The 23,293-nt window shown below is 36.2% G+C and overlaps 1 protein-coding gene across 7 annotated transcripts in view; it reads left to right on the top strand.

Annotated features, from left to right (window-relative positions):
* The window catches only part of LOC129579249 (furin-like protease 2), a 207,143-nt gene that overhangs the window by 68,805 nt on the left and 115,045 nt on the right, over positions 1 to 23,293 (top strand). For 3 of the 7 annotated variants that reach the window (XM_055469129.1, XM_055469160.1, XM_055469121.1), the window contains exons 3-4: positions 10,204 to 10,304; positions 14,899 to 15,907. In XM_055469129.1, the coding sequence (XP_055325104.1) occupies positions 15,245 to 15,907 (663 nt within the window). In that variant the 5' untranslated portion in view covers positions 10,204 to 10,304; positions 14,899 to 15,244. Of the gene's footprint in view, positions 1 to 10,203; positions 13,115 to 14,898; positions 15,908 to 23,293 lie in introns of all 7 variants that reach the window. The other 4 variants (XM_055469167.1, XM_055469138.1, XM_055469175.1 and 1 more) reach the window with 2 other exon arrangements.

Here is a 23,293-nt window from a genome sequence, read left to right as displayed (position 1 = left end):
TTTTGATTTTGTTCAAAAGTGATGATCCAAAATCATAAATACCAGACAAATTGAGTGTTGAGAAAATTCCGATTCATTTTTTCAAACACACGCGTTGTCTGTGTGAAGAATTCCAAAGGATATTTCATGCGTGTGTGAACAACAGCCCCAATTTCGATGATGTTGGTCGAAAATCGATTAACGCTTTGAACAAAAGTCCGCAGTAAACGGAATTTTCTTTGGATAGTAATTAAGGCTGGAATTATTGAAACTTTTGAAATAATTCTCGTGTCAAGAGAAAAAATACATAATGCAAAACGCGTTCGTGCTTTTTCTAACTTAACCAAAAGTTTTTTCGGACTTTGTTGATTAAAATTGTTTCGGGAAATATTTCCTTATCCTTCACTTGTATGCAAAACTGTGGGCGGGAGGTACGACAGAGAAAAAAAGTATGAGCGTTTGTGTGTGAAAACAACAAGAGGATTTCTTTTTCAGTTCAGCGCAAGAATTTCCATCCAAAATTTATTATCCGAGGCGCCTGCCGAGCGTTTGTCTAAGTATCTTTGGCAAATAAATTGTATTAGATTCGTGGGTGCTGGCATTCAATCAAATTACAGAATTTATGTTTATTTGCTGTGAAACGATTCAGATGCTGTATATTATTGCATAAATACAATTTGCGCCGGGCAACAAATAACAAGTAGCGAATTATTCAAATGCAAACGGAATGTTTTGACCTGGAGAATGGTATTAGTGATTGTATACGTTTACCGTGTCTACGAACATAAGCACAAGCACAAGCACGAACAACAGCGTGGCATACTAGGTGGCATACGGCATACGGCAAATATGAAATTTTTATTCATGATTCGGTCGTGTCCGGAAGCACTTGTGTCACTACTGATTTTTATTTATTCCCTTGTTGTGTTTGTGTTAAACATCGCGATGTTTTATTCTCATCGGTGCCACCTTTTTGGGTTTTTTCATACATTCCCACACACACACACACACACACATACGTCAAAAAGCTTTGCTAGCGGCATGGCAAATGAATTCCGAATGAATGAGCTCAAACGCACGGCTAAACAATCATCTGTTCTAAATGCTGATCGTATGTGGAAGTGTCATGGTGGTAAATAAATGATATGTGAATGCCCAAATCCCGTGAGAATGGTATGCCAGCAAGTGCTTAGTATCATTATTCACGAACGCACACAGAAGCGCATGTGATTATCGTTTCGTAAACTTACGGAAAATTGGAAAATCTTTCTCAGTCGAAAAAGAATAATGCAAATTTTTCATTTTCTCGCAAAAAAAAAATTCAACACGGAGTTCATATTCGGGATAAAATCATAAATTTCACACTGAATTTTTGCTGGATTTCCAATAAATTCTCGCCCAAACAAAAGAAAAACGTAACTTTTGTTCAATTAATCACATTTCCATTTTCAGCACAACAATTAATTTAATATATTTATTTTCGTTTTTGCAACGGCTATTCATTACAATAAAAAAAAATGAGCGAATGAAAACCAGCGAGAATGAAAGAGCATAATTTAATCGGCTCAACTAAAAGGACTTCAAGTGAAAATAGATAGCAACCAACTGTGATATTTCGCCTCCAATTTATTATTTATTCCGATATGTTGGCGCGGTAATCCCGTGCCAAATTTTAATCAACATTGAATACTGATAGCAATTTAAACCATATTTTTTATGCAATACTATACCGCACAGAAGTGTCGGCACCAAATGCGAGCCAAAAACAAACCGAGCCGTACAACAATTTCACTTCTCGAATTGCGAACGTAAACATAATCTATTTAATTTTGTTCGCGCTCTTCCAACTAAAAATTGAACATAATGGAATAATATGCCGCTGTCAATTTTGTGTGAAAGTTCGCAAATTGAGTTGTACGTACAAAAAATGAGATAAACGAAATGATATCAGATGCAGATGTTGTGATATGGAGCCAGTCAGTCAGAAAGGCATGAAAGGGTTAATTGGCTGCAGACATACAAAAAGGAGATAAAAACAGAACTGAAAAACAACACGAACACAATTTTTGTCCATTAACAGCCATTCTCTTTTTTTTTGGCGTTGTTCATGTGGGAACTGTTCCGGCACATACATATAAATGATGGAGATAAAAAATTGAATTGAAAGAAAATAATTTAAATTAATCGGACCGGTGAAATTGAACTTTTCACAATAAAAACTGAATAACAACGTGAATGTGCTTTGCAGTGTTTCAATCGAATTAATAAATTCGTTTGACTGCTGCATTGTGAAATTAATTGAATGTCGACTAAGGTGAAAAATGAAGAAAAAAAAATATCCTTGAAATGAACATTTTAAAATGTTCTCTTGCAAATTTTGTTTTTCTGTCACACCATTTAACCAACAGCTAGAACGTTCCAAATACAGCATAGGAACAAAGACTGTGAATAAACTTGATGTTGCGATCAAATTGTTTGTTGTTATTGATTTGATTTTGTGGCTTAAACCATAAAATGAATAATGATAAAACGAAACCATTCGTTCGAAACGTTCAAAATGTGTTGAAATATATATGTAGAAAGCATTATTTACCTACCACACTTTGTTTTATTGACCCAATCGGTATATTTGGTATGTGCTATTGAACATTTACATAACTAGGAATGCCATAAATAGACTCAATTTTTATGTTTGCAAAAAAACAACAACAACATCTCATTCGCGTATATTTTAGCTGGCTTGCTGACATGCACAAACGCACATGCAAAAACATTCACATCAAACAAATGCCGTTCGTTCTGGTTAATTAATATTTGCAATAAACTTGAATGAAATCGATCGGAAACGTTGAGCAACCGAGCAAGTGTGTGTTTTATGTGATACCAAATCTGTTGTATGGAATATATTTGTATCAATAATGCCAGATAAATGCCAATTAAATGTTATTTAACATGAATCCTGTAACCAATTATCCCTTGTTATCTGAAGAAGCGGGTTCGAATATATAAAAATCCAAGGCATAGAAATGTGCTCCGAAGAATAAAAAAACCTTTGACTTCAATTAAAAGTATATGCTGCAGTTTGTCGATTTTCACCGTTCATTCGTATTGTGTATGTCTTTCGAGATGGATAAAATTGACGTAAATCAACCGGTCGATTTTCAAGGTACAATTGCAATTTTAATGCTCTGTACATCTTGCGAACTCTCAATTGCATTGTGTCGATCGAATGAGGAAGCGCTCGTGGTGCTTACCATAAAGCACACATAAAATTGTGTTTGTTCCCAGACATAATGCACTCAAGTTCATTTTGATGAACTCGAAACAATTACTTTAAAATAATCTTTTCAGATTTGAGCAGGTGGCTTCGAAAGTGTTTCCATTTTTTCTATCATCTTGTTTGATACTTTTATCTTGTCGGATTGCAAAGTGTTATTAGTTCAGCCTTGTTGATTTTAGTGCTACGTTTGCTAACTCAATCATTTCCAATTGAATGTGTATATGTGTGCATTTTTTGTGATATACGAAGTGAACGAGGTCTTTTTATCCATCCTCTGAGGTGTGCTACGACAAACGATTTTTTCTCTATCTCTTTCTCTCTCTCTCTTTCATTCTACTTTCGTTTCGTATTGGTGCCTGTCGTAAAGGATAAAGTTTGCAGCTAACAATGGACAAACTGCGACTTGGTAATCTTTTGCTCTTTGGGTTTTGCAATGAGAACAACACAACGAAACAACAACAAAAAATTGAAAATAATTTTCCCAACTTTTTCATCAACAACGGATCGTTACCTGTCTTCATACACTATGACATGAAAATGAAGAGAGAACATCAGCTTTGAAACTATAAACATCTGGATTTGTTTATGCGAGCAAAAATCTGGCAGTGCGATTGGCAACAATTGTGTTGAGGGAAAAATCCATGTAGGAATTGCAGTAAACTTCTTTACGGCGCACATTAAAGCGATGTAATCCCGTTACGGAGCTCACTCTTCCTCTCACCTTCTCATGAATATGCAAGCCAACCGATTAAACGTTGCTTGATATCCTTCGTCATTAGTCAATTTTTGTTGTGGAATAAAATGTTTTATGGCGTATGTTGCGATGAGAGGTGGGAAGAGAAAAAGGGAGAAAGAAACAAAGAGAGAGAGAGAACGTAAATTGTTCATCGTAGTCTAGTGCTGCATACAGTTGCTACTCTCTCTCTCTCCCTCGCCACCGGCACTCTCTTGACGTCGTTGATGGCAGAAGAGTCAAGTACCAAATCGCAGATGTTTCTAATGACATTAAAAATATATCATCATCGTAGCCATCTTCACATTCTCAACATGAAACACTTTGCACCGTTTTTTTTTCTCTGTTACTTATTCGCTGCTGCCACAGTGAGAGCAAAAATCGGGGGCGATGAGTGCTCGCATTGCATTTACCAACCGCGTTTGCCTTATTTACATTGAAATTTCACAAATTTCATTTTTATACTTTATGATATTCATTTTTACCACATTTTTTCTTTCACATAATTCGCCACGACAAAAAGTGTACGATGGAAAAACCTTCCATGGCAAACACACCAGTAAAAAAAAACGAAAGAGTAGACAGGACAAAAAAGAGATACACTTGTGCACATTTTGTGTATTCATTAGCTTTTTAAAATTCGTCATTTCAGTTAAGCTCCTGTTCAGCATTTTGAATTTGCCAATCTTTTTGTTAGACACACTCGTTTTTTTTTTTGTTCCTGCTGTGTCATCTCGTTGAGAGAGGCGAACTTTTTTAACTGCAAAGAATGTAAATTCATTTAATTTCCCGACAAAACTTTTACTCGACTCTTCCATCTTGTGTGCACATTTAAAAATTGAAGCTAGTTCAACAATTACATTGCTGCTGGCACCAGATAACGTTAGCAAAAATGAGCAAATGACTAAAGTGCTCTGTTTTCAAAATGAATTTATTCAAAGAAACTTGACGTCAAGAGTGGCAGCGCAAAAAAAAAAACACAGAGTGAAGTGAGTGAATGATGTCGCACTTTTGAATACACTAAAAATCGACTGACTGAATGACTGACTGACTGACTGATGAAGTTTTGCAAGAATGATATGATTTTGCATTTCTTTTTCATGTGGTTTTTGTTGTTGCGATTTTTGTTTTGGGGATAACGCTTCAGTTGTAATAACAGCAACAACAAAAAATGGCAGTCGTTTTATAATAAAACAATCAGCAACCTCATTCCCGCTATACGTACAATATGTGATCCGTCAACATTGTACCGGCATGTTTGAACATATGTTATCTCCATTTAACATGATAACTATAAACACGATGAAATAGTGAGTAGCAAACGTTTGTCGCAACACAATTTTCGTATACAAAAATTATATAAGTAGAAAATCCCAATATCTAAATTTAAATTTCACTACTGGGTAAACCTCTATTTTCATAACATCATTCAAGTATAACAGCAAAGTTGCTTAACATTTGGAATTCGGTTCATCGGAAGATGAGCAAATGCCTTCCCAAGAAAGACTCCGCAAAATGTTGATCCATGAAATCATGATTTATAATAATGAGCAAGATTGTACCACAAAAGCGTTTCGCCCGGCTCACGGTGCCGCGTCATAAAATTAGATCCATTCGAAAGCACTTTTGGTAATCGTAACAGCTGACACTTGCACAAAACTTAGTTCATTAATGAAAATCGTTTGGTATTTTACTTTTGTGCGTACACAGATAAAGGCTTCGATGCCTCTCCATTCGCGCTTCAGTCCTATGTTTGTTTTCAAACGATTCTGTGCGCATTTCACACGCGCGCATTTGTTGACTGGGGGAATGACGGCGATGACGACAACGACGTCGTCGTCGGCGTTTACAGATGCGAAAGGTGAATCGTAGGGAACTTTAGCGAATAAAAATGCCATAAAAATAAGGAAATAAAATGTTATGAGATGTCGGTACCTTTCTCGGGCGGAAATGCGTGAAAGTGAACATTTTCACAGGCATTGGCATTTCTCGCCCTGCTCTCACACCCCACACAAATGGAATGCTGATGTATAAGAATAGAACATACGCACGTTAAGAGGCGCTTTAATAACGGGTAATGCGAAGAAAATGAGCGCAATTCCTAAGTGTGGCTAAAAGTTTTTATGAATGCAACTTCTGTGTGAATTTGAAAACGAGACATTGTAACAATCCACCCTCACGCTAGCTCTAGTACGCTTTTTTCACATCCGCAGCTCTTATGTCGACATGTATTTTGATGTTTAACGCTGAGTTCCAAACAAAACTTTTTTTCTTCTTCTTTTTGTTAAATTCGATTTTGTTTACTGCTAACAAACGTGAATTGTTCTCTTGCGGAAACCATATAATTCGAGTTGGTTCGCCATTCCTTGGCTCATACACAATAAAAGCTACAAAATCTACACTGAAAACGATTCGTGGTAAAATGCGATGTAAAACTATGATACTAAATCGTAGAAAAATATCGTAAAATTTACGAATGCATTGTACAATGTACGATGGTCTTCATGCGATGCATAACCACGATGGGCTTAGTAAATAGTACCATTATTTATTTTGAGTGTATAATCATTGCTTTTGACAACGTACTTAAACCATGCGACGTAAATGCGTTTCTTTTCACGCTCTGAATTCCGATATGATGATGGATGGAAATGAAATAATGGAACAAGAGACAAACATGATCTTTCTACATCAAATTAGATTTATGCTAGATAATTCTTCATTTAGAGCGCTTTGCTACCATCTTGCTATTCCCATACGCATTCTTTTGTACGTTTGCTGGCCAGACATAAAGCTTTTTGCATGCATTGAGCGCTTGTCTTGTTCATTGTCATGTCATAAAATATGATAATGCGATGGAAATGAGAAGCGATAAGAGTATTTCATGAGTGCACAACCCTTAGAGTAATAGATATGGACATAAAGTACTGAAATGACAACGTCAGCCAACACACAAGAACATGTTAACGATCAACACGATTTTTCTATAAATTCCCGTACGAAAAAGTGCTATCCATATTCCATATGAAAATGAAAACCAATAAACCAAACGAAGAATGTGAATTCCATGCCAAAAGTGAAAAACGAGAGAGAGAGAGAGAGAGAGAGAGTTCGCGAATATAAAATGATCTCTTGGAAGAGTAAATGCAATCAATTTTATAGTTAAATTATGCGTGCAGGATAAACAATATTTCAGTGAAATTTTATGAATTCAAAGTAATTAAAATTGTGTCAATATTTTCTCTCGACATAATGATCGGTTGTTCACGAACACCGCTTGTCATTTTCATTGTTCAGATTATTTTGCGTTGGACTCTTGGCATGATTTATGTAATGAAAAGTGTCCATTTTATGTGCAAACATTGATAAAACGGTAGAAAAATTTGTATAGCAAACAATGGCAGAGCTGCGTGAGGTATTAAATGCAATTACATGTACAACGCCCATAAATGAATGAGGCCGTTCTGACGCATAATTAGAATTTAAATGAGGACGAGAAAAAAAAAACTGACATAATTATTGTTATTAATTTGATTGAAAAAGCAACTTCGATTAATTATTTTCTACAGCAGGGGGTCGAGAAGCAAAAAAAAAATCGATTACTGCATCGATAATTTATGATGGGCAAATGTTTCTCTTGCAGCCGTTCATAATTCAGTGGCTGTCATTGCAGAGTCAACAACACTTGGTTGGAAACATTTCCGAATCGACCGATATCAGAATGAATTTGTGAACCGAGCTCACACGGTGCGCAATACAAAATACATTGATGTGAAAAAAGCCCGTTACATTTTCTAAAGATTGAAGTAAATGATATGCAGTAACGAAGTAACGCTATTCGAACTTGTCTCAAATGTATTGATTTCCAAGTCTGTGAAACCCCTTCCCAAGACAATATCAGGGAATTCAATCATTTGACACGCCTCATTTCCTCGCCAAGATGTTTTTCATGTTTGTTAGTTGTCATTTGTAATGTGTTTAGAATGTATCCCTTTGAATGAAAGCATATTATATACTTTGTCTTTGATCATCAGTTCAGAAATCGAAAAGCAATGTCTGTGTGGATTCTTTGTACTTTTATTCGTTCTTTGACACACAAAGCCAGAATGCTTCCATCGTATCGATAATAATAAAGGTTTTGATGATGTTTCATTATTCATTATTATTCGACGATACACAAGGTACTCTTTATGGCATTATCTTGCAGTGCATTGTTCAGCTCGCACTTCTCTTTGAGCCATTTTATTTGAATTATAATGACTTCACATCCGATAAATTGATTATACTGCTATAATAAAGCCCGTTCCAATGACACGAGTACAAAAATAACGGCAAACGACGTCCTGAGCACCATCGTATGTCCCATTTTAAATTGAGACTCTTCATGTGATTCCCATGAAACTTATTGCATATTCATGGAAAATCAACCATCACCATACGGTATGGTTTATACCAAACGTTGAACGAAAATTGTGCAACTGAATTATTTGTTATCCAATGATTAATATTCAGATTGTATGGAAATGATTGAAGCATGCATGATGCTAAATGACGCTGGTGGGTTTCAGAGAATATTTCATGGATAACTTCATCCAAAAAAGTACAATGAACTCCCGTTTAGAATACAGTCAAAGGCAATCTTATCGTTTGAATGGTGCAAAATAGGGCTGTAATCCACTCTCTTTATGTATATTGGGGATATTTCATTCATTTTTACCATGCGTGGCAAACATTGCCATTCTTTGAGGTACTTTATTTGAATAGATTTCCAAACCACCTTTAAATTTCAAGCCAAAAAAATTACCTGGCATTTTGCATATTTGGACGTTTAATAATCATTTGTGAATGGAATCAAATTCAATGAATATGTTTTTTCTCAGAATTTCATTCTTAAAAACAAATTTCGTTCGCAGCCTATGTTGAAAATAACTTCAAATTCCACGTTTACAACTTCAGGGATTTTCAAACGAACGGCCATTTACAGCATGGCAACGCAATTCATCCTGATATTGATTCAATGAAATCGCCCCTTTCATCTCCTTTGTCGACTCTATTCCTTTTGAATTACGTTTTACACCGTTTGCATGTGCCACGTGATTTGAAATTTTTTAATTAAAAACTGACGAGTAAGGAGCTTATTTGAGACCATTAACTCTTCTTATTAAACAGTTTTCCATTCGAATGTTTTGTGCGATTGACATTGAACTGTTAGATGGAGCACAATCAGATTGGCAGGTCGTTTAGCACAAAAATCACGTTTTTCACTGATATTGCACGTTTACGTGGAATAATGCAAACCTGTCATATCGTCTCAAGCAGATTCGAGAAAAGAAACAAAAAAATGGTGAGTTGAATGACGTATTTTATTGCAAAACAAGTGCACTAAACACGTGCTTTTTAAAGTGATTTCACTGTGACGCACATTGCGATCGAACTGTGCCAAAAATATTGGAAACAATTTGGTTTGAATTTGACAACAAGTCTTTTTCGCATGGCGCGTATATTAGAACAGCTTCATTTGAATGGTTGCAACTTCGTTATTGTCGTTTAGTCGTGATTGCGTACGAAATTGCGTAAATTTCGAAGCATAAATGAGCGATTTCCATTATCACCGTGGAATAGTCTGTCGTTGGCTGATTTCATCGACATACTTGTAACGAATTCGTTTGCCTCTCTCCGTAGTTGCCATTTACCCATTTCAATGAAACGTTTGTTTCACAGTCAAATTGAAATGCTTAAAAAATAGACGGCTTGTTATGCCAAATCTATTTTATGACGTGCGTGCGTTTACTCTGCCACTGATTGATAAAAGGCACGTAAAACACAGAAGGGTTGACAATTACACTAAACAATTGATGGTATTTTGTTTTTTTTTACCCCTTCACCACATTTCCGTGTCTAGTGTTCATTTCGGTTCTGCATGTGAGCATAGATTGAATACAATCAACATTTGTGAATTGAAAAGAAACAAAACGACAATATTTTCGTCACGTGACGCAACTCGTCATAACAATTACCAAATTACCATTGCAACTTACGAGTTACAATTCGATCCAAATAAATATGACGCATTTGATTCCATTCAAGAAGTTTCACGATGTGAAAATATTGAACAAACAATTTCGAATACAACCGCATTCAATACCCTTTGCAGAAATGAAAGAATTACAAACTACAATGCTTGATTTGAATCCCTTTATCTTTTTTCCAGATTTATTTATGGGCACAACTAAATGACGAGCACATAAAAACCATTCCCAGAAACATCTGCAAACATCAGCTTGAGAATAAATGCATTGACTGATAACAATTGTAAGCAAATTTCAGTAAAATAGAAAATTAACTTGGAAATGACAAAAAATGTCTCTTCAGATTTTTCACTTGTTTAATTGTTTTTTTTTTGTAACTACAAGTTGAAGTTTTCCGCAGTGAATATATATATATACTTATATACATTTAGTTCAACAGCTCGTCTTGAATAAACATGGCGACAGAATTCTCGAACTTTTACCGAACAACAATTACAATCCTTCTTCTATTGACCTATTTTATGAAATACTTCCACTTTGTTGTGATATATGCTTCGATATTTTTGCTATCGATTTCATACAGTAATAAATATATTGTTTACATCGAAATCTGTTTCCATGCGCTTCACATCCCAGTATGCAGTTCACGCTATCAGAGACTTGGCAACCGAATGTGTTCGTTTATCAGGATTTAATTTATATTGATCGCACACTTGCATTAAGATTAAGTCATTAGCTTTCTTGACTTTCGTTGGCTTCGAACGAAATCGCTTACAATAAATTACACAAAATATGACAGGAGCTTGTGATCCAGTCGATTGTGTAAATGGTACAGGAAAAGAATGGTGAATTTATTGGCTTCGATTCAATTCAATCGCAATTTCCTCTTTCAGTTTGCAAACAACGACCGTGTCGATTTTCAAGTAATTCCAAGATTTATATTTAATCCGTTTGTTTGTTTGCGTTTGAAATATTGAATGAAAATCGTATTATGATTTTATTACCTTGCTTGGGTCAACAAACTCTACATTCGTGCGAGAAGTTATTGATTATGCATATTTATTTATATCGATGTCTTGAAGCTGTTTTGAAAATAACTCTGGCTTCATCGATTAAATGACATTTCGAACAAAGAGAGGAAAAGCATCACGGGAGTTTGCTTTTGCTTGTTCCTATCCATGAGTAAAATATATGTAGATTTGAACATTGATGGATTTGCACAAAATGGTCGAGCATCATCTTTCATCTGATATTACTTGATATACCGGCTTGTATTAGTCTTTACGGCGCTAGTTGATGTGCATTGTTCCTAGCAATAAATTGGAAGGAAATCCATTTTCGAGGGGCCAAATCGAACATCAATCAGCCCTCAGTGAATAATTGGCGAACAATCGATCAACTTCAAAATTAGCGTCTGACACCTTTTGCACTTTGCTCACGATGCTCGAACAATTTTACAAGCTTATGTACAGTGTACACCCGCATTTTTTTCCCTTGAAATTTTATTAATTCTCCTGCATACACAAAAGAAAACCCAAAGACCAACCACTCCACCATGGGAGCGTCTATTGAGATATGAGTCTTTGGAACTCGAAAAACGTTGTCTTGATTTTGAAAAGTGTGCTAAAGTTGGAATTCTTACGCCATATTTAGAGAAAAATGCCTTAAGAATTTTCACTGGCTCCACTTTCCCTTGATTGATGACATGGACTTTTGCTACTACTATATAGCAACTGATTCATCCGCCGAATCAAAATTGAAAGAATTGTAATCAGTTGCAAGCAAGGAAATGGAATTCCATGAACAAACTCAGAAAGAATGTAATTAAATTCATACTTCAGTTTTGTTGGTGAAAATTCCGTGAAAATTAATTTCGCCAACAGTAACCAAAGCCATAACGATTTCAATTGGACTGAAACAGCAATGAAACTATGGAATATCATAATAAATCATTTTCACCAAGAAGAATTTAATTCGGAAAAAAAAAACTTTGTAAGTACAGAATGTAATTGGTTAGATTTGCATTCCTCGTTGGGCTCGCTCATCAAAACTTCCGTGATGTACAATTTTTTCCTGTATGCTCGAGTTAATTCGTGATGTAAAAAAACGGACGGAGTGAACAGCTCAGCAAACGGACCCCGTAGATTTTCTTGATTAAAAAAGTCCAGACATTTTTTGATCCAAGCAAAGAGATAATATTGCCGGCGAACTGTAAGAATGAAAACATGCACATTAGTCATCCACTCATCGGTGCTACATTAATTTATCCCGTTTTTCTTCTGCTTTATTCAAACATAGCATGCCCGTGTGAAAAAAAATGACTGACTCACTATAACTTCAGCTGACTTTTTGATTGAATTTATGTTTTTTCCTAAGCAAATCACTTGGCCCCAAATGAAGCAACTTAGATTGAATTGTAACTTCAAATAATTTCAGTCAACTATGATAGACTTACACTACACTTTGTACTGAAATGTCGATCAAAGTAAGTCATTTTTGTCCCAAATTAGTTAACTGACTGCTCAGTTACTATTTTTTCACACGGGTGGACTTCGATGGCTTCTCGTAGAAAAATATTTCATCTGATTCATTTCATTCATTTTCCAAATACATTTCCACAAATGAGGTTTTTGATGCATTTCATTGAGCACTACTTACCAGCATATTTCATTCCGTTTTTTCCTTTTCTTCTTCTTCTTTTTCTTTTTCTTCTTTTTCTTCTTTTTCTCTGCCATGATTTTCTCCGGATGATATTTCTCGAATGCGAGCGAAATCAGCGAAACAGATACAGCTTATATGAAATCACAGAAGCATCAACATATTTTTTTAAATTTATTAAAAATGAATTCTCTCCTTGCTCTGATGTGCAATAAATCATACAGGAGACGGAGCACGAATAAGGCAAAATGCATCTGAGAGTCAGAAAAAAAGGAAGATCGCACATTGGGCAACTGTGGTGAAAAAGAGTAATAAATAATAGAAAACGGAGGGAGAAATACGAAACAAAACGTGCAGCAAATAACACAAGACCACGTGCAGGAAGATTCGTATTGGTGCTTTTGGATACGCTCATTCCGACTGGATTGCAATGTTGTGAGCAAAAGTCTTCGGTCGAAATCGTCAAATATAGATATATCGTGGTTACAATGGTAACGAAACCCAAAGCATTTTGCTACCGAAAACGAATGGGTCCATGCTCTCAGCATCTCTCGTTTCGATATTTTTCACCGTCAATGCTACAAATTCAAATGTTCCAAAACGTTGACCAACAGAAGAAGAAGTAGAATTGGAGAAAGAAGGACGAAAATATAGGAAAAAAGTGCACACAGCACATGCATAAAAAGGCTGTTGGTTTAGACACCACTGTGCTTGTAAAATCACGAATGGAAAACATCAAATCTCTTCAACGAGGCAAATGGGAGAAAGTATCCGGGATGAGAGGCAACATCTCTTTCCTTTGGTCCTTTTCAAAACAAATTTTTTTTTTTGCAACTCAAATGACATAGGAGGAGGGAGAGGTTCAAAAAAATTTCTGAACCACGAATGTTTGAACCACTTTTTCACGAGCGAAAAAAAATCGTCAAGAAAAAAAAAAACAAAAACGAAATTGTCAAAAACAACAAATTGTGAGAAGAGAGAAAGAAAAATGGCAAACAGCCCTTTTGGCGGAAGTAAAATAGCGTGCCTCTCATCTGATGATGGATAAAGCCCTTGCACATCCTCACCATCATCCCATCTGTTCGGGATGTTTCATTTTATGCTGATATTGCTATGAAGAATAAGTGACAAAGTCTGTGACACTCGTGATCCATTGTTCAAACGTTTTGGATGGGCCATTTTTTTTTCCACGTAAAACACACTTTTAATTGAGTGAATGGTCTTTGTTAATCTCAAGTTTCATTGTGTATCACCAACACAGTGACGCATTCATTCTGTCAATGATTTGGAATTCATCTGGGTTCTGCTCCAGGTGTTTCGGAGAAAACGGAAAATTCAGGTTTCGACAAGTTTTGGTATTTAATTAAAAAAAAAAAATCTCAAATTTTCCCTTTGTTCGACAAGATGATGCAGATAATGTTTCATCCAATGCCGTTGATATCGGCAACGTTGATAAGCTGGTAATAAATTACAGACCTCTAATTAAAGATTGCACGAACGAAACGGAAGCACCTGTCAATGAAAATACATGTTCCGTTCAACCTTATTTTCAACCAATTTTGAACTTCAGCGCTGAAATTCCAACGATTCGTCCCATTTTTTAATTACAAAAAAAAATTGATGAGTTCATCACGAAATTTCTCACTGTGTAAATGCTCTTCAGGCTGTTGCAAGAGTGGCTCAGAAATTGAAAATAAACAGTTGAATTACTTCCATTTCGAAGATCTAAACAACAAGACAGCTGCACTGAATGAAATACACTCCCTCGCATAAAATCATTCAGAATTCATTCTCACCACGATGCGGTCACCCTCGAAATCTACTCGCATCGCAGTGCAGCAATATGGAATGAAGATAACAGTTATGGATGGAAATGTATAAAATGTGTTTTGGTTTTTATTCAGTCTGAGCGTTGATGTGGCGCCCAAAAACATGAGATTTTACTTTTGGGCCATTCATTTCTTCGCCGAGCTGTGGGCTAGACACTGAGTGAAATAGCTAAATTCATTAGTAATATTAGTGTTAATGGAGTACGGTTTGACTGTTTCGTTCGAACCACATTATTACGCCCTAGAAATACATCGAAATGACTCCGAAATGAAGATAAAAGGAAATGAATTTTATGTTTGAACTACCAGAGTAGTAATAAATTATTTTGATCAAGCGCTACTAAAAGTGGAAATTAATTCTAATGTTTTCTTCTTCTTTTTTCGTTTCAGGTTTTCACAAAGCGACCACTTGTAATGTACACAACAGACATGAGTGTAACACTAAGTTTATCTCCATCGCCGTTTTCATTCCATAAATAACACTGTAAAATCCAATTATTAGTGAGAATTTCTCCAAATTTTTCGTTTAACAATCAGTTATTTCTTCTCTCCGAATTGTGGTTATAACTTAAAGTTCATAACATCAACTCACAAATGTTGATCCGAAAAAGTAGTGTTGAATAAAAACAAAACAAAAATCAAATTAAAAAAAAAAATATCAAAAACAAAAGCTCAAGATATTCACAAAATTCAAGGGAAATACAGATAAAGTGGTCTGTATTTAATCTGCGTGATAATGTTGTTTTCAAATTTCTTAGATAATGTACCAAAATTTAGTGAATTTGTCGAAAGTCTATCGATAGAGCGATGTTATCAGCAGCTAAAGCGGTCGCCATGCAGCGACAATAACCACGAAACATTTGGTCAAGGTCATAGTGTTGCACAAGCCAACCATCCGTTACATCATAATCACAGTCGAACGAGATGGAAAGGCCGCCGTCATTCAGATGGTGTGCCGAATCGGCTGCCGCATCAGAAATTCGCCCATCAACATCAACGAACACTGACGCCGCATTCCGTGAGTGCGGTCATTTTGTTTTTTATCGTACTGTTATCACATGACCAAACGACAACAGTGATTGGTGCACGTAGCAGGGATAGTTTTAATAGTATTTATCAAAATAAAAGTAGTGTAAATAATATTACAAATGGCGATTTGAATGCTTCTGCTGCTATTGACGCGAATGTTGTGAATTGGATCGATGACGAATTGCCGATTATTGACTTTGAGTATTTCAATAATGTTACGGACGATGCCGAATTCGAGAAACTGCTTAGCGGCGGCCGTAAATCGAAACGACCGCCAATCTATCAAAATGAGTTTGCCGTCTACATTCCCAACGGTGCTGATATGGCTAATGATGTAGCAGAGAAGCACGGATTCACCAACATGGGACAGGTGAGTTGTGTTTTTAATGGCATTCTTATCATGTGGGTACGGAAACCACAAACACTATTAAGCGTCTGTCTAATCTGCTCGTATCATTTCAATACAAAATAAATCTTCTGCGCCACGTTGTTATTTGTGCTTCTGTGTTGAATTAAATTGGAAATTACCTCTGAAAACTCTTTACTAAGCATTTAAACAATTCCATTTTAATTTGCCAAATCTTTCGCAATTAAAATCTTCCTTGCATCTACTTCGATGCACTTTTTATATTCATGTTTCAACATTCATTTAGTTGATTCCACAACAACGACCACAGTACTGTTTTGAACGCTTTTTTCTGTTCCAAAATGGCAAAGGGAAAAAATAAAAGAATTTTAATTGCTTTTTATGTCTATCTACGCGCATTTTTTTTTCGGTGTATGCTCTTAAGAACGCCGGTTTTTGTACTTATCTCTCTGCTGTACCACGACAACCGCCATGATGATTAAAACAGATCAACAGCGACTAGACAACAACGGAAAAAAAACAACCACACCAAACACATTTTTAGCGATGGCTGCTCGCCAAAAAAAAGGCGGACGGGTCTGAAGGGAGGTGAAAAACCGCATTTTATAAATTAAAAGTTTTGCCATTCACTTTCTGTTGTTTTCAAGCAGCATTTTTAGTTGAAAATTTCTTTGCGCTGCTTTTGGTCGTTCGGATTTTCGTCCCTTTGGCTATTATTTCGTATTATTTTTTTTTTTTCATTCAAATGCTTTGGAGGAAAAATGCTCAGTCGCATCCGCTTTATTACCATTGCGCTCGACAGCACGTAAACTTCTTTTGCCACAAACACAACCCAAAATAAGTCGTCGCATGTGTGTGCGGCGCTCTTCGATGAACTAACGTAATTGGTAGAAAAAAAAGAAGCGAGAAACGAGCATGATAAATAAAGAATTTCCAAGAACATTAACCAAATAACGATGCATGCAGAAGAAAAAAATTGAGAGAAAGAATAGAGCGCAAACCCATTTTCAACTCGAGAAATACTCAAATTAAATGCCATTTAACAATTTCTCATGGGCGAATCTACTTTTTCTCACTTTGGCCCAAAACATTCTGCTGGCTGCGGTCTCACGCATTCAGTTCGTGGAAAACAGAAAAAAGCGAAAAATTAATTAAAATTTGTTTTTATTTAATTTCTGATGTGATGTGTGTGTGTGTTTGTGTGTGCCTTCCCGACACTATTCTTTTCCAGTGTCCGTTTGCCATTCATCGGCTTAGCGTTTATTTTATTCACCATAAAATTTGTTATTTGCCCATTTTATTCGTATCGTGTGTTGGCATTTCATTTGGTTTACTGTCACAAATGGAATTACGTCGGCGATGTGTCCATTTGATAAATATTCAATTCGTCGTGCCGTATTATTATTTGTGCTCGCTGCTTTTACAACTACGAACATTTACTTGTGATACCATACAGCTCTGGTGCTGATGCTGATGCCGTTGTCCAGAAAGGCGCCTGTTGTTTACATTACGTATCTCCGAATCGTGACAATCGTGGCAAGCACGCTGATAAGCATCCACACCAAGTTGTTAATTACCGCAAAACCATTGACCGTCCTTACGTCTTCTTACGCCTTTTTACATCAATTTTATGCTGAGGCAAAGTTCTTGTACTTTTTTATTGGGGCAATTTTCGTCGTAGCGATAGCGAACAGACAACTAGAAAAAAATTGCGAGGATAATAGATTTTCCACGCCAACCACTCACTCTTTTGTTCGCATTTGCGCACAATATTTTCATCTCGCAATGGCATCACGCGAGTTGAATTTGAATCATTCGTATGGAATATTTGCTGTATATTTTGCCGAACTGAACAAATATAAAGCCAATCCGTTTACGCTTGATGTCATAGCCTCGAATGTTTATGCCACCGAATTTCGTTGAATTTTCTTCAATGTGAAAGAAAAACTGAAAGCCACTAACCAGGTGATTTGCAAAACTAATTGAATTTGTCTTCACTTTTCCACCGCTAAAACTCATTGCGTCTTGTGGCTTATACATATTTAATGCCACTTCACAACGAAATGGTTTCGTGGTTCGTAATGTGCGCCAAATCGAGCGCGCTCGCATATATTTCCATTGGAATAATGTTAAAATCCGACAAATTACTGAATGTCGTGAGCAAACCAAATTGATGTCTCTATTGTGGAGACAAATGTTAATTAAATTATGACGAAGCGTGTGCCACGTTTTCACTGCGCAGTGCGCACGCGGCATTATATCTCAATATTTTATACGTTTATATATGTTTGTGATTTTATTACACAATTCAAGATGAAATCGAAAATGACTACTGTGCGAATTGACATAATTGAATATGCAGTTGAAGTGCTGTGAATGGGATCGTATGCACGCGATATCTCTTTTTACATGCTTGATGTACGCAAAACGAGAAAGAGTGAGATTAAAACAATCAACACATGAGCCAATTTTATGCTGGTTTTAATTCCATCGCAATCACTTTCAAATAATAATTATTAATTAAACACACATCTCGTTAACACTATTTGTGTGTGCGCGAATCGCATCCGATCACAGTTAACATTCAACATTCATAATTCGGAATTTTGCATTGAAATGACATGGCAACTTGGCGAGACAAGAGCTACGCTTAGCAAAGCAAATCATAAGCACTATAGCAAACAATGCTTCATTCATTCAGATGCGCCAGCAGACTATTCGATTCACTGCACTCAACTTACTGCGTTCCCATTAAATATTTACGAAAGTTTTTCGTCGAGCATCAACAATACGATAGAAGAGTCGTGCATAGAACACACGTCTGCATTCCACTTGAAGAATTTCATATTTAAGAAGAAAAATGGCTTCATTCTCATTCAGTCGACTGAGTTTCAAAATAATATTTGCACCACGCGATGACATTGTGCATTGTTTTAATCGAGATGGCAGAGCGAGTGATATTTTTTTTACAATGCATTCTGAATGGCGAATCAAGAAGCACGAAATCACTTCGGGTCGATTTTGACGCAAATGGAGTGTTAATTGCGATGTTATTTCGTCTTAGTTCCCCCCATAGATGCAATCATCTCGTTCTATTTTTTTTTCTGCATTGTCATGTACAACATCTTCGATAAGCGGTTCATTCAAAGTGTTCGTTCCATATAAAGTCAATTGTTTATTTGTTTGTTTTACTCAAACCGGTTAAGTATAGTGATTGCGACTGATTCGAAAAGCATATCGCCAACAAATAACCACCACATTCATTGGATATGAGTTGTTTCGATCCAAAAATCGAAAGATAGAACACAAATTCGAACAAGTAACATGTTGCGACACAACGAGAGTAAAATCAAATCGTAAGAATTTCTTTCTGACTTGATAATAATCAATATCAGTGCCAGCAATCGAACGAGAACGTGCACGTTTCGTCTGTGTGCTGTTGTTGTTGTTGTGTCGCTCGTCGCCATTTGTTCGCTTACAAATTGACAACTAAACAAAACAAGGATCACAACCGAAATGTAAAATCGAACTGAAAATGTCACACATATCCTCTGTCGCTCGTTCTCCCCCCCGACCCGTGCACTGCTCCTTACACTTTTTCTGTTTCGATGCACGATGTTGCCTGACTGTCGCTTGCCGGTTTTATTTGTGTTCATTTTATCAGACGTTATGTCTCCGATTGCCTTCGGTATCTGTATTCATGTCAGTCGATATCATTGTCAAATGTTTCGAAATGGCGGTACCGTGGTATTTCATTGCATCAGACACACATCAATTTTCGATTCATTTCGTGTACCATTTTTATTGTCTTCGCTTTCACATTCTCATTCCAAAGTATTGGCATTGAGTGTGTGTCGTTATTGTCGATTTCTGATCGAAGAATTGGATAGAATCGATAGCTAAATCATTGAACATTCAGCACTTTCGAGATATGGAACATAGCTACCTTGACTGAAGCTAGCGTACGCTTCGTTGAAAAATGGGAAAACAAAAACAAAAACATAACCCAATAACAAAGAATTACTAAAGAAGTCGAGGCTCCAAAAGAGAGGAAGATAGGATAGAAGAGCCTAACACACAGTTCTTTCGATAAAACAACAGTCGGAGGGTTGTACGAAAGTTCAATAATTCAAACGAAACAAATAAACAAGAATTTTCAGTGAAAAGAAAATTGACGAAACAAACTCGTTTCTTAGCGAGTTATATAAGACTTACTCACAATCGGTGAATTGGAAACTTCTATTTATGATATTTTGGGACCCAGTATTTTTGGCACGATGCTACAAACGAAGAGTTGCTTTTGATGTTGCAATACCAAGACATTTTCCGTAACAATTGATGGCGTAAATTATTTCATTTTTCGCTCTCGACACTCTTATATATAACAAATATCACAATTTTATTCGGGCTTCTTCTTAGTCATATAGCAACTATTTCAACTCTGTCATCATCGTTCGAATTTTGCGATGGATACGTGCATTGGATGACATGTCTCTGCACCGTGAACTCAACGTCACATTTGATTCTTATTTGTTTTTGTTATTTCGAGCTCCGTTCGATGGCACCAGTGATGACAGGTAATGCTGTTTGTAGTCGGTGATTTTTTTTTTATTCAACTACGCAGCTTTGTTGGATATAGAATTTGCCATCGTGTCGACAAAGTGTCTCATGTATATGGGCTCATTTTAGTACATCAATCTTCATTCAAATTTAGCTCGTTATACTCATTTCGTACCTTATTTCAACTCTTCTTCGAAGCATAAAATATTCCTTTCACATATCGATGATGAATATGTGATGTATGACATGTTTGCATGTTGTTTTCGCGACGGTATCGAAGCCAAGGCAAATTCCTCATACATCGTGTACGCACTTGCCTTTTCGTTGTTTCCATTAAATTTTGCCATTCCTCCATCCATTCATCCCGATCGGAATGTGAAATCCATGCCAAAGATATGCACTTTACATATCCGAACCGATGAAGAGACACACATACACAAGCTTTCACTTACATTTCAGCCGATAAAACTTGAATGGAAAACAACAAGTAGCCTGAGGAATTGATACCGTATCGATTTGTGTGTGAAAATATAGTTGTTATGATCTTTGCAATAGCAATTACTACAAATTCTACAATCATAGAACAGATACTCGACAACCCCATGAAGTTTGTTTTTTTTTAACGAAATGGCTTCGCATCGGAAAACTTTACCAACAAATGGAAGGTAGTTACAGCACGGAAAATGATTGGAGATTGCTATTTATTTGTTTTTTGCTTTTATGTATCGGTGAAGGTGCAACTAAGATGAAAGTCATTGGGAAACCCTTGAAATTGTTATTACACTCGACATGAGGATACAACAACAATGCAACAGGGAGCTGTTTTGATTGCTATGATTGGCAAATAAATGGAGACAACGAACGGTACCTTCTGCAAAATGGTGTTTTATTGAGCAATTTTCTTTAAAATTTACTTCATGAACAAACCATTTGATAACTTATAAATTGTGTTTGACCGTCGAATCATTGCAACGATATTCGATTGTATTGGTTTCAGTCTACAGTCTACGTTTTTCATATGAACTGAATTGAATATCAGTTAGTGGCTCGTATGTCAACACGCTTCATCATTTTCGTTTTCGTTGATTACATGAATAAATAATTCCATTAGAATTTTCCGATGTGATGACAAAAATTTATGGCGTTGGTTTTAATGGTGCAGTGTATTTTGGCCGACAGTGCTATATGTTTGCGTTCATCGCTGTCAAATGTAGCGACAAATCATTTTCCTGTCATTGGCAAGTGAATTATGAATTAAAGCTACGCCCAATTAACAATCAAAGATCCGAGCAGTGTGGCTAACCGCTGACATCTGCGGACAGCTGATAATAAATTTTCATAATTTATAAAATGATAATTAATTGATTTCGCAATACTGCAGAATTTACGGCTCTTTCTTTGCATATGGCAATGATTTTGACTGACCCTCGACTGTTGCTTGATAACAAACAAATATAAGTCTATCGTTTGCCGATTCGATTGAATTTAAATTATATGCAATAAAATATGCTACTTCAATTTATTCATATTTTTTGTGGTCATTCGTTACCGTGAAACACTCACAATCAAGTGGGATGTGCTTTTGATCCGGCCACAACACTGCCTATGTTGATAACGAGTTTACGCAACGATTGTCGATGTATTTGTTATTGTTTGAAAAAGCAAACACTTTTTTATGAATGCCAAGTTTTTTTGTTTACTGATTACTGCAAATGAAAAACTCACATGAACAACATTTGCGCGGCCATGAAGAAGATGGTAACGGCAGAAAAAAAAATCAGTACGAGTTTACACATACACCATCACATTCCACCGTTTTAATTAGATTAAACAAATGCGTTTCCATTTAATGGATTTCATAACGATACCCTCGGCCTTTCATAAACAAACACCGGTTAAATAAAACATGAATGGGATTTCGTCATATTCTCTCGCCTGGAGGATGGAATGTTTTTATCACATGTGATAAATATAATTTTAACACTGTTCACCCACACATACGTGTGTATGTTCGGTCGGAAAATCTTTTATTTATCGGTTTTTTGCCGTTCTCCCGACGAACCAGGCTCGTATGTTTAAAGCGATTGAAGTATGTTATCAGTTTTTGCATTCGTTCGGAATTTTCGTCGGGCGAACGAACAAAGCTGCTAATCCGGTGCTTTTGCACGCAACTGCCGAAGAAAATATTGTTTTTTTTTGGCGAGTACATGTGATTATCATTAAAATTTCATAAACAAAATATCCATTAAACAAATTTATTGAACTATTTCAATTTGGAACAGTTGTGTTTCGTCTTGATACCGTTCGCTGTATGGGATTCAGCAGTGCTGAGATAAAAGCCCATAAATCGTTTGCAAAATCCAGCGTTTCAAACGGCGGAACGGCATTTGGTTTGCTCTTGCTTCAAATCGAAAACCAACGTGCAATTTGAAAGCCGATTGAAGAAAAAAACGCAAAACCAAAAATAAAAATGTTTAAAAGTGGTACATTGAAAACATCACATAAAACATGAGTTGCCACCATTAACAGCATTCACGTAAACCCATGAAATATGCTCAAGCACTTTTTCCAGTGCTCATGCTGCTTTTTTTTCCAAATTTCGCCAGAACATTTGCCGTGTTATGGATATGTACACATTTTGCTATGTCTTCGCACATTTTGCTCTCCATTAGCTGGTTTGTATATCAACTTAATTATATTTATCAGACAGCACTCAACCGAACTGGGTAAATGTGGACGCATAAAACGCGATTAACAAAGGATACAGCCATTTACGTCAATATGCCGGTGTAAAAAAGTGAGATTAATGCTTGCGTTCTCTCGTAAGCC

The sequence above is a fragment of the Sitodiplosis mosellana genome, unplaced genomic scaffold, assembly GCF_009176505.1.
Source record: "Sitodiplosis mosellana isolate CC-2019 unplaced genomic scaffold, AAFC_SMos_1.0 Smas_scaffold_1, whole genome shotgun sequence".
In the NCBI taxonomy this organism is placed as follows: Eukaryota; Metazoa; Arthropoda; class Insecta; order Diptera; family Cecidomyiidae; genus Sitodiplosis; species Sitodiplosis mosellana.
Note: the sequence above shows the minus strand (reverse complement) of the source record. Positions and strands in the feature narration are given on the sequence as shown.